The following is a 16,470-nucleotide window of genomic DNA, read 5'->3' on the forward strand; positions in this document are numbered from 1 at the left end:
TAAGATTCATTCCTGCAGTGTAAGATGATAAAATGAACATTTAAACGATTAATTTTAATTGCAGGTGAGATTTTTGTCTAACCATGGCACAGGGCTACTCCAATGCTTGTAGGGAACTACGGCATACACCATCAAAAATAGACGAGCATTCATAAAAGGAACAGTCCCAATCTCACGCAAACAAAAATCTCAACCTGGCACGTTTATTTAAAACCATCAGTAAACTCCTTAGGATTCAATTCCGGTATTTCACCGCACAACTTGCCGTGCACATTAATAACGTTTTGTGCACCCCAACGTTTTAAGTAGTCGGCAGTCCTCTCCAAGTTGTTACACACGAAGGGATACGCACCATCAACATTGGCTAGAACGATCACTTCGGCATTTATTCGGCTTACATTGTGAAATATTGCATTTAAATCTTTCAAAATACTCTTTTTATCGCCAATAAGATCTGCAACGATCACCCTTTCGTGAGACTGGCTGTATTTTTTCACTTTCTCCTTTCGTATTTTCATGTTTGCCTTGATTTTGCTCTGCTTCAGGTCCATCAACCGCATTTTATCAAGCAGGCCCAGATTGTCTTCCCATTCATGGCACGTGCTCAGTTCAAAGCTCTCAATTTTTAATGCGTTATCATGGCATTCGAGCGCTCTGTCACGAGTATAAGCAATTATTCGCCGCGTGTTAAAGCTGATACTGCCCTCACTGATAATTTTGAAGCACTTTATCTGCGAAAGGCTCTCAGCATGCAGTCCTCCACAAAGTTCCCTCACACCTTCCACATCAACTACGCGCACCACATCAGGATAGCTTTCCTCCTCAAGGTGAACCGCACAGTCCTTCACATCATCATATTTTCGCTCATAAACCGTCACCTTGTAACCGTTCTGTATCATTTCGTTTAGCTTATCTTCAATCTCTTTTATCTCTTTTCCTTCCAATTTACGGTTCATTGTGTAATCGAACCTGAGCTTGTCATCAGCAACTAACGAGCCCTTCTGCGCAGATCCGTACTTTTCTCTCAGTATTTGGTTTAAAAGATGCGTTGCCGTATGATTGCAACGTATTTTAAATCTGCGATCCAGATCAACTTTCATATTTAGCATTGTGCTCACCTGTCCCTCAACTGTACCCTTATGAACGACGTATTTTTGGTTCCTCTGCGTATCATTGACGTTCATCTTACCGATCGCATTTCCATTTTCATCCATAAATACGATTACTCCGGCATCACCAATCTGACCGCCCTTTTCACTGTAAAAACACGTTCTGTCAGCAACAAGCCCAATTTCCCTGTCTGTCAGCTGTTCATGATCTTTCTCCTCGATAATTCTACTGCCATCAAATACAAAAAACAGGGAGCTATCAAAGTTCTCGTAATCACGTTCCAAAAATTCTTTTGTTGGTTCGTATTCAACGTTCCACGAATCTTTTATAGCAACACCCGCCTTTTTCTTTACCTTACTTCTCTCTATTCCCTCTTCAACCAACTTTTTAAGTTCATTCTTGTCGATAACAATCCCCTTCTCTCTGCACATCTGTTCTGTAAGATCGAACGGAAAGCCGTAAGTGTCTTTCAAGATGAACATCTCCTTTGCTGTGATCGTCTTAAATTGGTTAAAGTACTTTACGCCCTGGTTAAGTGTCTTTTCGAACAATTTTTGCTCATTTTCTAACTGCTCCATTTTACTATCTGCAAGTGGTATTTCCAGGATGTCTGCTGCCTTTAAAACAAGTTCCTTCAAATTGTGAAGATTTTTGTTGTGCAACACTCTTATCATTCTCCTTGTGATCCTTCTGAGGACATAACCTGCCCCATCGCTAGAAAATGATATGTCATAAAACAGGCATATCGCAATTGTGCGAGCGTGATCAGCAATTATTCGTAGTGCCACATTATCGGAGAGTGTTCTAAGTCCCTCGGTATTTTTCTCTTTTTCAAAATTCTCATGCCTGCTGTACGACAGACCGGTCATCTCAAACAACGGAATGAACAGGTCTGTATCGTAGTTATTGGTCCCGTTGAGGATGCCAAGCACCCTCTCCATGCCCATCCCTGTATCAACACTCAACTTATCGAGACGTGAGAGTGTGCCCTGTTCATTCCTGTAGAACTGCATGAAGACCAAGTTCCATATTTCGATACACGACGGATCGTCTTTATTGACCTGTTCTGGGCCATTTGTCCCCTTCAAGTCGTAGTGTATCTCTGTGCACGGTCCGCACGGCCCTGTATCGCCCATCTCCCAGAAATTTTCTTTGGTGAAGGGCAGAATGCGTGACTCAGGCAGATACTTCATCCAAATGCCTTTTGTCTCATAATCAGCTTCTAGTGCAACAGCATCCTCCTGCACTTCAGCCTGTGTCTGTGCACCAGTCTGCTTGCCATCCTTCCATCCCTCAGGCACGTAATAGCTCACGTATATTCTGTTCTTATCCAGCTGCAATTCCTCAGTCAAAAACCTGAACGCAAGATCAATTGCCTGTTCCTTCCCATAATCACCAAATGACCAGTTGCCCATCATCTCAAAGAACGTGTGGTGGTACGTGTCAAACCCAACATCCTCAAGATCGTTATGCTTACCGCCTGCCCGTATACAGCGCTGTATAGAGGCTGCCCGTTTTAACTCGCTAAACTGACAGGGCTGATTAAGAAATACCGGTTTGAACTGGACCATTCCACTGTTCACGAACAGAAGCGTTGGATCATTGTGCGGTATGACAGACGAGCTATCCACAATCGTGTGATTGCTTGTCTTGAAATATTCGATAAAGGCTTCGCGTAGTTTGGTAGATGTCCACTTCGTTGTCATGGTGAAGGGTCAAAATTTTTGATCACGAAAACATTGTGGGACGGTTGCAATGAAGCAGCAACCGTAGGATTGGTGTGGAAACCAGCACTCCATTAATTCTCAGTCAGCATGACCAACGCGTACTGCAATTTAGATTATTAGGGCTGAGGAGCGCCACTAGCGAGGTAATAAATCTATTCAATGATTTTACCGAACTACTCTTATTCACATTGGTGAGTAGCTCTTCAAGGAATGAAGAACGTCATGCAACATTTCATTCATTCGTAGATATGCGTGGTCATTTGAGAATAAGGCATGATACTGCTGTGCGTGTGCGCACTATCAGTTCTGGACGATCCAGCAGGTAGGCACACATTTCCCTACTTACCCCTAGGGCGTATATTTGAGATAGTCTCAGTGAAATAACACGCAATCTTGTGTTTGTATAAGACCGATGCAACATTTAAGAAGTAACAGGCCCACATTCGTAGTGGCAGATGCCAAACGAAGATGTAGACCAAAATGCCAGGCTTGAATTGGTCAGGATCTTGTCCTGAACGAAGATCGGAATCAATAGAACCAGCACTCTCATGGTTCCAATACAGGGTCGTAACATTAGGCTGTAGGCACCCATGGCTGAGACAGATTTTTAAAATGGATTCTACGGAACGGGCATGCATACAGGCAGTGCTAAAAAAGGCAGTCATCAACAAAAGATATACACTATCACTGCAAAAGGCGCGTGCATCCTTTTCTCTATATTTTTATGAAGAACTGTAAAACGTGAACAACCTCTTTGCTCTGAAGACACGTTTATTTGCGTGGTAAAGCACCTTTTTTAGCGATTAGTTCCATTCGTATGATCGAGCTATTTAATTAAAGGTGGTTCTCCAAAAAAAATAAAGAAAACGAACAAACAAACATTTGATGCTTTGCAGGCAGGCATATTCAGCCGCATTGATATGCTTAATCGTTTGTAAAAATTCATCACCTATTTCAGAGTATTTCTCTGCCGTCTCCCGTTCTATAACACCGAATTCCCAATATATTTTTTAAATGGTACATGATCAGCTGTCAAAAGGTTGAGATAGTTCGTAAATAAGAAATAAATGATCGATAATTGCTTGCTCAACACCACGGATCACGATGAAAGCATTGAATGTTAAACATTAGCAGCAGTTCATCCCATGTCCATGCTATAAGGGCTCGTGAACGAAGTGGTGCATGATTTGCCTTTTTCCAAATCGTTTTGTACGCAAATAATTACGCTGTAGCGATGCAATTAGTAGTTTTGTTAAAATTTGTGAAGTGAAAGCAACTTTTGTTCCGTTGATAATTGCTATTTAAAGTTTGTCTATTTCCTTTTTGGCGAGAATGCTTGTTATGGAAGTATTTTTAAATTCCGGAAAAAGAAACCCATTACAGGGTAAAAATGCATTTTCATACGCTAGAGATGTTGGTTATGGTGGTGATCTTTGTGCATGCCGATTTGCTGAAGTTGAAAAGTGTCTGTAAGTGTGCGGAGGAGGGATCGTATCAGTGCCAGAATGTAAACAACCCAAATGTGAAAGGCAATGGCGGCACAACAAGAAAAGCGTGTATCACAGATGATCTGTACGCCGGTATTTTTGCAGATGTGGTAGGGAAGGATGGTCTGACTGACAGTCATCCACGAACTGACAATGCCGCTCATAGCCAAATAATGGGCTGTTCAAGTGCGCCATGTCCTTGTGATGAATTACTTTCTGATGAGATGGTGGAAGATGCCTCAAATTTGATGCGGAAGAGCTACCAGCAAAATGTAGAGCACAGCTCGTGTCGCATAGCAGCGCGTGGTGATAGCCCAAATAATGAAGAAAAATTGAACGTATCGGACCAACCGGTATGTACCAGGATAGGTGTTGAAAAAGAGTGTGATCAGGATAATGAGGAAAATAACGATGAGAACGCGTACTGGTTCGGGTCGTACATATCGAGCGCTATACAAAACGGATGCAGAACGGTTTCATCTATTGTTGAGGAAGTGTTCAGCATGTTTCAGGGTTGCGGATTGTGGATAGATCCTTCAGATGAACGAAATGAGGAGTTCATCGACGAAGCGATCGACAATATGAGCGAATCGGGGAATGGAACTGATAACGAACTTAAGAAGGCGGGAAAATTGTTGGCTAGGACATGCAAGTGCTTTATACGTGAATTTTTCTGGTGCACCATAGGTTTATGTGACAAAATAAGTGGCGTGATCGGTAAGAGAAAGGTAAAATACAGGGATGCGAACATAGGCTCGGATAAAAACAAAGACAAGTATTCAAATTTAGAAAGAACATGCACCTGTGAAGCATACATTAAACGAGCAGCATGCAGGCACGGTTCTGGACTAAAAGGAAAAAAAGGCAAGGCTGTCGAGCATGTTTCTGATAGCATATATTGTGAGTTTATGAGAGCTTTTGAACAAGAGAAACATGGTTTGACAATGCAAGAGCTCATAGAAAGGGTAGCATCGCGTGGTGAGCATCGTGGCACTCAAATTGTCGACAGCAAAAAATGTTTTAACGGGTGTGATGAGGTGCAGGATGTTACGAAGAGAAGTAATTTCTACGAAACAGTGGAATTAGCCATAAAAATGGTTTCTCTAATGGGTGTATTACTGTTTATGGTTGCGCTGGTTGCGACTGTCCTTCACCACTGGACCAAATAAGTTTGTCAGTCACGCTGTAAGCGACGTGCATTCATTAAAATATTGTATTTAGTGCTAAGCTCTACGGTGCATGTCTGACATTTACTGCGTTGTTTTTGTAACGGGGATGTATTTGCCGTACTGGGCTGCAAAACTGCGAATTGCACATTTTCAATGATCGCGTACCGATCAGCACGCTATATTGTAAATTATATCGTAAGATAATTGATTAAAAACCGTAATGAACCTGGTAGCAATCATGTGTGCTATTTTAATGGCAAGCAGTTTAATGTTTTACATCTCACCAAGCACAAATGATTCTGCCACATAAAATAAAAGAGAATGGCGCACCAGAGATCATAAACCCTTTGTTCTCTTTGTTAGCCGGGTTTTAACCGCACAATCCTATGCTACGATTGTTTTAAGAGAATTGCTCGGTGAATGTGCGTAGGTATTCGGAGATTCTTCAGCAACATATTACAGAATTATCACAAAATAGTACTGAATTACTTGCTCATTCGTATTTTACTAAAATGTTCTCCTAATACGATTACATACTAGAACTACGTTCATAAAAACTACTTTTTTACACAGTTTTTGGTACAACTTGGATACAATCTCATATAAAAGCTCGTATTATCTCAAAGCATATTTGCCATGCTCTTTTCTAGAAGTACAATCCATTCATTATCCACGAATACGTCTTGTACATCAGTGTAAATCATGTCCTCGTACTCAAGAATCACATTCCTATATTTCAATCGATTTATAGATCACAAATACAAGTATATCTTTTCATTCTTGTTCATCTGCTGCGTTAATTTACATTACAGCAGTGAATTATCTTCGTACACTGCAATTGTGTAATCGATATGCGTTCACTCAAGGAATGTGATAAACTGCTCAGCATTATTTCTTTAAATGGTTCATAACAGCTTCATGTGACAGATCTGCTGTAAATTAGCTTGTTAAGAACTGATAATGGTTCTGTTATTGATTCGAAGGAACACTGTGCAGTGATTGCTACTCTTTCCAATTCGTTCGGTGAAACGGGCCAAGTTAAGTGACTGCTAGTGTGAAATGTAAATTAACAAAAGATTGAATTGGACGAGAATTTAAAAACCATTCTGAGGTATGCGGCAGTATTATGGAATAATGTCCTACAGTGATATTAAACATCAGACTTGGTGAACAAACATTGGAACCAAGCCAAGTAAAATCTGCTTAAGATAAAAGAAACATTCGCTAGAACGCGTATTAACTTTATTGAACGCATGTTTCGTATGCTGGTGGTTTCTCTTCATCACCACTAAATACCGGCAAAGTTATGTTCTGGCCTGCCATTACTTCAGCGTAAGAAGGTGGCGGATCAGATAATTGTACTGTAAATTGAGGTAAACTATTTCTACTTGCCGGATTAGCTTGATGACAGTTAATTATATTCCTAGCTCTACGACGTATTGAAGACACATTCCGTTCACAATATGAATGAATGCCCCTGAATATTCTGTAGATACAGACTATCATCAATATAATAAGCAGGAAACCGATAACATTGATAGCTATGGTACCATAAGTGGCTAGAATTTCAGTGCTAGCTAATGGTGTTGTATAATTGAACATGTCTGTGGAATGATCCATGGTAAAGTTTGAGTCAAAAAAATAACTCACCTCTGTTATTGCTTGGTTTATGCCTAGTGATGAGTTATTATTGCTGTCCATTTTTATAGTGCTCAGTTCTTTTTCACAGCTTTTTTTTATGCTGAACTAATTAAGCACTTTTGTTCAATATTTTCATTTTTTGTGCGCTATAGATGCAACAAATGAAATGAATGGATCGTAATTTGGTGTGAATTTGATTCTGTGCAGAATTCATTTGCAGCGCGATTTGTTGCTCTTAATGATGTTTTTGGTATAATTTAATTAAAGTCGTAATTGAAGTAGAAGTAATTTCATTTAATTACAAGGGCGTTCTCGTAAAAAATTACCAAATTGTAGAGAATACATCAAATAATTTGTATAGTCAAATATTATGCACATCAAGACCACAGATTCAAACATAGGTTTGTACAGAAGAACCGGTAACCTCGTTAAATAATGGTAGATATTTTGAGTGCCTCGTTTTTAAATTTACAGCATATAAATTATGCTCTTCACATTTCACCAAAAAGTGAATGAAATGTTACAGGTAAAATAGAAAATACACGAGCAATTAGTCTTTTAATGGCATGTAATTATCATAATTATGAGTAAATAAGGAAACATAGAGGCTGATTGCTCAGCTCAAAAAATGATAAAATTTCGTTTCGCATTCGTTACACAGAATAAAAGGTAAAAAATGAATTAAATCACTGTACCATACCAATACCATTTATAACTGCTGAAAAACAGATTATTAAATAAGGCGGTAAATGATAACAATAAATGTAAATAAGAGAAAACTTAAAACTTCTATCAATACACAACTGTACCTCAAAAAACGAAACATACAGGACTATAACAATGGAAATGATGGCCGAATAGGATGGTGGTATAGTAATACTCAAGGAAAGTATAACAGGTTAAATTCTTGTTTTACGTTTCCTTGGTAGATAGGATCAATGAAAGTAACTAATATCATAGAATTGTGTAATAGGAGAAACCACAAATTGATCCTTTTTGAACGTGTTCAGCTATCATCCATGATTAACCCTAAAATGACATGATTAAAAATGTAGAACTAACTCTTAGTTCTACGAAAAATACCAGAAGGATGAAGGTGGGGCAGAATCATAACTTAGAAAAATAAGTTTTTGGAAACACTAGAACTTTTGATCCGTTATAATGAGAGCTGTTACAGCTAGTATTCTAAGAATTACTTCTTTTTTGAGGTAAAAATGAAATAGTCTAAAATAAAAGCAATAATCAAATTAGCACAACATTGATTATTAAAGACGGCATATTAGTTTAACATATTGAGCAACATCATTAATTAATGATGTATACCAATGAGAAACACAAAAATATATCCATGCCATCCTAAAAATTTATCTGCTCATACACGTTTTCCTATTCAGTTAACAAACCATACCAGGATTAGTTCTATTCGATTCCGGTGATATTTCGAATGATTATTTGCGTTTTACTGTGTGTCTCATTATTTCCCTACTTATCCATTCACACTATGTCATTACCATTTACCCGATTTGTACGTGTTTTAATAAATAAAATATGCATAAATGGTTAATTTTAATATATCTAATGCAATGATATAGAAAGTATAAATAATTTCGATTCATACAACATAGCATGCAATTTGATATATGTGATTATATTCGGGTGGCAACAAAGTATTTGCTGCTTTTTAAATCAATGTCGGATACAGCAGAAACTGATTACCTTGTGTATAACAGCTTAAAAGAAACCGAATTAGAGAATTTTCTGATAGGATGCGAATCGAGCACCGTTGTCTCTGCGCCTATGCACGAATCATCAGGAGTTCACAGCAGAAACACATGCACTAAGGTCTTTGGTTCCGATGAATACACCGATAATAAGCGTAGTGTCAGCTATACGAACGAGATACTAGGTCTGGGAAGAAGGAAATACATAAAATACGTTGATTTTGTGAATGCTAACATCGAAGACATGTCATTTGTGATTATTAAGGTGCCGCTTACCATGTCGCTTTTTCGAAAGCTTGTTAAACTATCGATGTACAATATCTGCGAATTCACATCAAATGAAATGCACGAAATTTTCGCGCATCTCTATCCTTTCCAGGATAAGCAAGGATTGTTAGCATATGTTACATGTTTGCACCTTCAGGAAAATGCTAGTTTGGTTAGGAAGCTCAAGAAGTGCCACAAAACAGGGGACAAAAGTAATTTCAATGAACAAACACGATTCCTATCAAAATGCATTTTTGACATAATTGATGATTCAGTGTCTTTTGTCGAAATGGTGAATCAAAATATCGAATTTAGGTTCAGGGGAGAAGGATGTTTTTATGGACAGTTTAATAGGAAAATACACTCTGAAAAAATTATACACCATGAGCTAGAACTGTCGAGTTTGGTGATTGGTTTTCTATTCAATTATCTAGATTTACATTATAACTACTTAGAAGATAACATACACACTTTGGTCAATAAGTTTAATGGTAGAGGGACACAATCCCCTTTGGTTCTACGAATAACTTATATCAGCGATAAAATTAATGATGATTGTGAAATAGAGAATACAGACATGCTTTCTGCAACTGATGTATTGCTAAGAAAGATTAATACAATATCCAATTTTGTTTATCAGATAGAACACAATATTAAGGATGTTATTTTGGAATTTTCTGAGGTTAACGCATCTGTTGATTCATCCTGGATTCACTTTATCCCAGCTCTAAGGACAATTCAGTGTGATCGTTGTTCCGTAGATTTTATAAGTTCGATACCGAAGGATATGTTAACAGTAGAAGTCGATTTTTACAATACATCTGATAATGAGATCACAAATGTTTCCCAAGACATTGCGGTAGCACGATATTATGATGGTATATTCTACGGCAATTTGGTGTTTGATGGTGCTCAAAGACAGATTGTAATTATTGGAGAGAAAATTCAAGGGTCGTTAACTTTTGCATACAACGAAAAGTACGAAGAGATCAAAATATCAAATATAAGTGGAAATGTTTGTTTATCAAACATAGCAGGGATCAACAGAATAGCTTGGAATATGCATGAATACTGTAATGAATTGTCGTATGAGAAAAAAGACAATGGAAAAAGTTCGCTCAAGCTTGTAAATGCTCAAATTTGTGATTCGGTTATTCTTGATACGAATATTGGCGTCCTGTCCTTTAGAAATGTTTATTTTGGCACAAATCAGAAATTCATATTTGTGGATACCAATACATTCATACATATATCAGAATCATACGGTTTGTACGATCTTACGCCGTTTTTTGGAATAGAACTGGACATTCAGCAAAGTATGGAATTGATAATCTCACCAATTCAAGACGATGAGATGAAGTTATCCCGGCTCGAATTATCGGGCGCCAGGCTTCATAGCACTGTAAAGCTGTCGGATATCTTTAAGTATGTTAAATTGAGCAACATTTTCGTTGTGGATGATTCATCATTCATCCTAAATGCGCAGTGCAAAGAACTCGTTCTCAATGAGTGTGCCGGTACCATCGATTTTACAGGCATAAAGCAACTCGACATGGTAGAAATTATGTTTTCTCAAGCAGAATCCATCTATGCCACATTCGCAAATCCGGTCAGTGTTCGTGATTTACGCCTTCATTGTATCAACCAAACCCCAGAAACATTACAGAACTTATTATTCAATTTTAAAGACATCGAACGTTTGCAAATAGTGAACAATAGCAGCTCTGCATTCTATACGAGTTGCTTACCTTACAAACAGGATATTGCACAATTCTTCGAATATGAGCGTCCTATGAATGCGACTATGCCGTTGTCGATGAATTTACTAGCAGAACACAGCGATTATCCGCACTTAAAAGGTCATGTCATATCAAGCCTGGTCGTAAATTCTGTTTTGACTTCGTCCATAAGCGAATGCACAGCAAGTACAATCCGCGAGCTTGATCTCACCAACACTATAATTATGAAGGACAACTGGATATCGTTGAGCAAATTGACCAATTTGAAAATACTCAAGTTATGTGTGGATAATCTCACCGATGCGTTCTTCAAGAACCTTCCACCGAGCATCAGGCTATTAAAATTATCAAGCATGACCACACGTGACGTGGAATGGAACGTTGAAGATAAGTTTGGCTGTTCCAATCCTTTGGTCGCACTCCCAAACTTGCGAATTTTATTGGTTGATGCAAATTTCATACCCATTCTATCTCATTCTGATCCAATACCTCGGTCACTCGAGGCCATTCAAGTACGTTTGACAGAGAGATTTGCGAAAGCCCCATCAATGGCGAGATCGAAATTCAAAATAAGTGAGTTATACATCAGTGATGAAGACGACATTGTCGGTGACTGCAACAAGAGTGTTGGTCGAAAAGTTAAAGCCCTGCTTATGTTTTTATCAAACTACGTTGATTTTACTGTTCTTGATCATCTCATGCTTGTCTCTTCTTCTGGTTTGATCATAATTGATCCGCTAACATACGAAATTTTGAACAAAGATGAAATGTGTGTTCCCATAGGGTTTGGAGAGGATAGAAATTTGATGTGGAGGTGATATCAATAAAAAGGATGTTTGATAGTTAAATTTTTGAACTTTCACTTGTCGCATCTGACAAAGAAATAGCTTTCAGGTGTTTCTGGTTCGATCATACGGTGTCCTGAGGTATATATCCCTTAATTGGACAATTTATTGCGATACAAGTTATTTTGATCGATTTTCCTGGCTAAAGATAGTTTATTTAACATGGTTTTTGCAACTTAAGCTGTACTAATGTTTTAACAGGCTACTCTTTCTATTGTGATAGGATGCGAGCGAATATTTTACGCAAGATGACGCACAAATGTTCCCTATGAACTAAATTCTAGCAGCTATGACCGGGTCCAGCGGACTACAAAAGTGTGAAGATAAATAAACGAGTTTTAGTGGAATAATGAGCTACTATCACTTGTGTTGTTTCCTTGCACCAGCACTGCCATAATTGTCCATAGACTTAGGATGTTGCTTTGCATTGTATCGTTTTCTTAGCTTTGTTTAGCTTCAACACCATCTCTCAATATATTGGTACATCTCTTTCTTCTTTTGCTGATATCATATCAATTTGAGAGAAAGCAGCAGTGCTGTAAAATTGCTACAAAATCACATAAATATTTGCATAATAAATGCCAATAAAATTGATCACACTATAATACCTCATTTAATATTTTAATGCTGCTGTCATTTTCAATTTTTTGATTGCCTGTCAAAAAGATGCAATATGGTCATCAAGACCACAGTGATTAGTGCTCATTACCAGTCAACCACCATATGTCAATGTGTTTTTATGACAGAATATTTTTAATTAAATACCAGTTTAGTAACAGTTGTGTTATGGCTCTACAACACGTGATATCGATTGTGAAATGGCAACAAAATATCATGTCATGATTATCTTGAGAATATTAGCACATTTTTGTAGCTATAATATTGTGCAAAAAGAGCATAAAGAAGACGAGTACTGATTATTACAACCGGTTTGTTCAGCAACTAGTAAAAAATACTTTCAAACAGTGCTTTAAATAGTTACAATGTTCGAAAAACTAATGCAGGTGACATTTTATGCTAACAATAGTTGATCAACATTGATGACATTTATGTTCAATATTTGTTCGAATTGATTTGATGATAAGAAATTCATTTGGAGTAGAAACGATGACAGGAAAAGAAATGCAGTGATACTAGCATACACAATATAACTGGTGTACATGCATTGTAATAAACATAACTATGATAATGCATTGATAATTGCATATTGTATGTAGCTTTCAGCTTTTCGTGAGGTAGATCAACACAATTACAATATGAGCTTTCTGATCAAAAGCAAAACATGTGTTTAACAGCAATGTATTCATCACTCAACAATACTTTTATTCTTCATCATCATACTCATGCATCTTACTGAAGTGCGTACAATTAGTAACAGTGTGTTAACCAGGAATACTTCGTTCACACAAACAACTAGTTTATAATTTTATGTAATAGATTGTTAAGAAAAACAGGCCTATTTTGGTGATCGATGCCATAAACAAGAAAAGAACACACTAAACTTGTAAAAATGTGTGCAGCAGTATTGTCAGTGTCAAAAAATTCGCAATTTAATACTAGCATTTTCCTCTAATCACATGACCAACAACCATATGAGATGAACAAAAAGCACGTGCCGATATGAATGAATTTCCTTATCATTTTTGCAAATTTAAAACTATAAAAGGAAAGAATTCTGTGGATCCCATGATTTTTTTCAGTAACTTGTTGTTCATTCATCAATTGTTATGTACCAATACAGATGATGGAGAGGGTGATGATGGCTCAGAATATGTGTACACAGAGAAAGAACTTAGGGATGATCTTAAGCACTTACTGGATGAACCTGAAGAACATTTGGATCTCAGGTATGCTCACATTGTGGAATGTCTTCTCTTGTCAGATTGTAAGACACTTTTGAAGAGGGCAACAATGAAAAAGTACAAGAACTTGCAAACCTTTTATCACGAGCTTCCAAAAGCAATACAATTTGTCTACGAGGCAGAGAAGTTCAGCTTATACTTTTCTGCTCAACAGACAGATAATGCAGAGCCAATGGGAGGATTGAAGCTTTATATTGACAAGAAGAAGATTGAGATGATGAAAGGTATTTTTAAAAAACTCGACCGTGTGCATTTGACAATTGTTGTTCGTAAATGGTCAAGAAATTTATCTGATGTGGATCTTAGTGATATAATACAACAATTTTGTTTCATTACCGATTTATATATTCTAGACTTGACGCATGAATATACAATTTGGATCGGTGAATCTTGTAAAACAGTGCAAGATTTCATTGATCTTGAAAAATTTTCAAAATTACGTATACTTAAGGTGAAGTATATGTTTGTAACAGATGAATTCTTAGAGAAAGTGAGTAACATGAAACTGGAAAGTCTGATGTTTATTGGATGTACTTTTCTCACTTCCAAGGATACTGTGCAAACTGTGCAACAATGTAAACAAATTGAGGTAGCTTTTGGAGAATCATATGAGACTATCTGCTTCAGTAAGTGCAAGATGTACGGAATACATCAGTTATGGTTCGCTCTAGGTCTGACATACAGTATAAAGATCATAATCAATCTAAATAACTGCGTAAAACTACGCAATCTGACGGTAAACATGGGTGAATATGCGAGTGTTATACTCAGTAAACAAATAGTAAGTGGTCTACGGTATTTATCATTAGGTAAGAATCGTTTTGAACCGCCGCTTTCGTCTTCTAAGTGTCAGGGTGCTCGACTAGAATTTTTAACAATTGACACAAGAGATCTAGAGCTGGCTGTTAATGTTCTAAAGGAAATTAACCGAAACAAACTCAAGAATTTAGTATTGATTTGTCATGTTTGTGATGTTTCCGATTTATTTAACTTAGAATTTGCCGCTCTTGAAATTCTAGAAATTGATGTTAGCAATAATAATTTGGAGTTGAAGGATAAAAGCACAATTGAAGTAAAAATGAAAAAGTTAGAAGCACTGAGAATAAATTGCAAGTATGTAAATGAAGCACTCGTGCAAATGATAACTGAGTTGGAAATGTTGAAACATCTAGAAATTTTTGTAAAAAAATGGAACTATAATTATGAACTTTTATGTAGACAACTAAGCAGTTTAAAGGGACCAATAGAAAAACTCTTGGTTAGTTCTGAGATGACCATTGGTGGATTGGTAAGGTCGATAGAACCTTTGAACAAGCTGAAAGAATTTTACATAGATGGTAGATCCATTCGGTCAACATTTAATAGCCTCGCCAATAGAAATTATGGCAGATTTAAATCCGTGAAAATCCGTTTAAACAGGCTGAAAGAATTATTCATGAACAGTAGATTCATTCGGCCATTATTTTATAGCCTTGCCAGTCGAAATTATGAAAGACTTCAACCTGCAAAAGCTGACGCAAACGAACAGAATGTGGTGCATCTTAAACTCCACACTCTTCATATTGGCATGGGTTCAACTTATGAAGAACTAATCGAACTTATGTTATGTCAATATTTTGAAGCTTTCGCAGGTATTAAGAAACTGGTGATTGACGTAGTACCAAAATGTCCAGGAGTAATTCAAAAATTGTTTGGAAGTATGCAAGAGGAAGGTATGCAAGAGGAAGGTATGCAAGAGCAGTTCAATAACTTGATCGAAAGTGTTTTTGAGACTTTCAACCAGCTTGATGTACTTGTGTTCTGTTATAAGAGTTCTCACATATCTAGAGAAGAAGCGCATATTCTTCGTAAGCTTTTTTCTGAGAAGTGTAAATTGGTCAAGGAGAGATGCGAGTGGTCAGATAATTGCAATGAGGAACGAACAATCTTCGAGCTTTATAAGTAAAAGTTAAGTTATTTTTCGATCTTCTGGTGCTGATCATTTCTTTTTTATGATTGTAATGATCTCAGGTCTCATTGTTCATGGTATTCAAGCAATCTATAACATATTAATGACATGTAACAGCCGAATGAATGATGCTATCAATCTAAACACAATGGATTGTGTCTCTTGCACATGATCAACGCCATTGCTGCAGAAAATTTGTTGATATGAACAATTAAGATCTTTGTTGATTAGTAAAACGATTTAAAACCGCTTGTGTTGAGATCACTGCTCTGTCATGTTAACAGTAATGAAGTATTTACCAAAAGTAAGAGCTGGTATGATGTTGTGATCTATTCGAACATACTACGGATGACATGTCTTGCAAGAAAGCAATTCTTGCTATGTGTTGTGAGATAGTCTAGCTATCATACATCGGTAGAAGCGTGACAAGCAGTTTTAGATTTGCTAATTTCATTAATTCACCTCCATTGTTTTAGAAAATTGTTGCTATTAATCGGGCAACTGATGAGCTGCATTAATAAATGCATGTGGCACATTCATGTTTGTCCATTGCCTGATAGATATTGACAGGAGGAAATGGTCATTCTGTGAAAAGTATGAGAGAGGAACAATATAGCATCTCTTCTGAGAATAATAATAATAGGTTGAGTATTGAGCACGCTTCTTTGCTGGATGTTAAATTGCCACGGATCACATTTATCTGCAGATCTGAGAAGAAAGTCTTTCGATGAGTCGTGCAAACTATGGCTTACATTAGGATCATCATTACGATTGCAGCATATCTTTATGTTATAATGAAGGCTTTGTGCGAGATAAAACACTATTTCCTTCATGAACTAAGGGCTACTGACCACGATTGTCTCAGCAAACCAGAAAAGAGTGTTAGTTATATGAACAGGTAAATAAACGCATTTTTCGTAGAAAACATTTACTAAGGCTGTCCTGAACCAAGAG

The 16,470-nt window shown here is 37.2% G+C and overlaps 5 protein-coding genes across 5 annotated transcripts; 3 read left to right on the forward strand and 2 right to left on the reverse strand.

Annotated features, from left to right (window-relative positions):
- Window positions 1-59: 59 nt before the first annotated feature.
- VCUG_00632 (alanine-tRNA ligase) lies at window positions 60-2,816 on the reverse strand (the record flags this gene model as incomplete). The annotated part of the gene is made up of 1 exon (XM_008075462.1): window positions 60-2,816. The coding sequence occupies one exon, from the start codon at window positions 2,814-2,816 to the stop codon at window positions 204-206; it is 2,613 nt and encodes an 870-aa protein (XP_008073653.1). The 3' UTR covers window positions 60-203.
- Window positions 2,817-4,227: 1,411 nt separating this feature from the next.
- On the forward strand, window positions 4,228-5,545 carry VCUG_00633 (uncharacterized protein; the record flags this gene model as incomplete). The annotated part of the gene is made up of 1 exon (XM_008075463.1): window positions 4,228-5,545. The coding sequence occupies one exon, from the start codon at window positions 4,228-4,230 to the stop codon at window positions 5,491-5,493; it is 1,266 nt and encodes a 421-aa protein (XP_008073654.1). The 3' UTR covers window positions 5,494-5,545.
- Window positions 5,546-6,735: 1,190 nt separating this feature from the next.
- VCUG_00634 (uncharacterized protein) lies at window positions 6,736-7,194 on the reverse strand (the record flags this gene model as incomplete). The annotated part of the gene is made up of 1 exon (XM_008075464.1): window positions 6,736-7,194. The coding sequence occupies one exon, from the start codon at window positions 7,192-7,194 to the stop codon at window positions 6,736-6,738; it is 459 nt and encodes a 152-aa protein (XP_008073655.1).
- A 1,566-nt stretch (window positions 7,195-8,760) lies between these two features.
- On the forward strand, window positions 8,761-11,695 carry VCUG_00635 (uncharacterized protein; the record flags this gene model as incomplete). Its single annotated transcript, XM_008075465.1, has 1 exon — window positions 8,761-11,695. One exon carries the CDS (start codon window positions 8,761-8,763, stop codon window positions 11,677-11,679), a length of 2,919 nt encoding a protein of 972 aa, XP_008073656.1. The 3' UTR covers window positions 11,680-11,695.
- Window positions 11,696-13,273: 1,578 nt separating this feature from the next.
- VCUG_00636 (uncharacterized protein) lies at window positions 13,274-15,630 on the forward strand. The gene has a single exon (XM_008075466.1). The coding sequence runs from the start codon at window positions 13,327-13,329 to the stop codon at window positions 15,511-15,513; it is 2,187 nt and encodes a 728-aa protein (XP_008073657.1). The 5' UTR covers window positions 13,274-13,326; the 3' UTR covers window positions 15,514-15,630.
- The last annotated feature ends 840 nt before the right edge of the window (window positions 15,631-16,470 follow it).

Source organism: Vavraia culicis, assembly GCF_000192795.1.
Source record: "Vavraia culicis subsp. floridensis unplaced genomic scaffold supercont1.7, whole genome shotgun sequence".
Classification (NCBI taxonomy): Eukaryota; Fungi; Microsporidia; family Pleistophoridae; genus Vavraia; species Vavraia culicis.

Bases quoted from the DNA above. Each gene is read 5' to 3' on its own strand.
- VCUG_00636 (XM_008075466.1), top strand. From the start codon at position 13,327: ATGAATGAATTTCCTTATCATTTTTGCAAATTTAAAACTATAAAAGGA.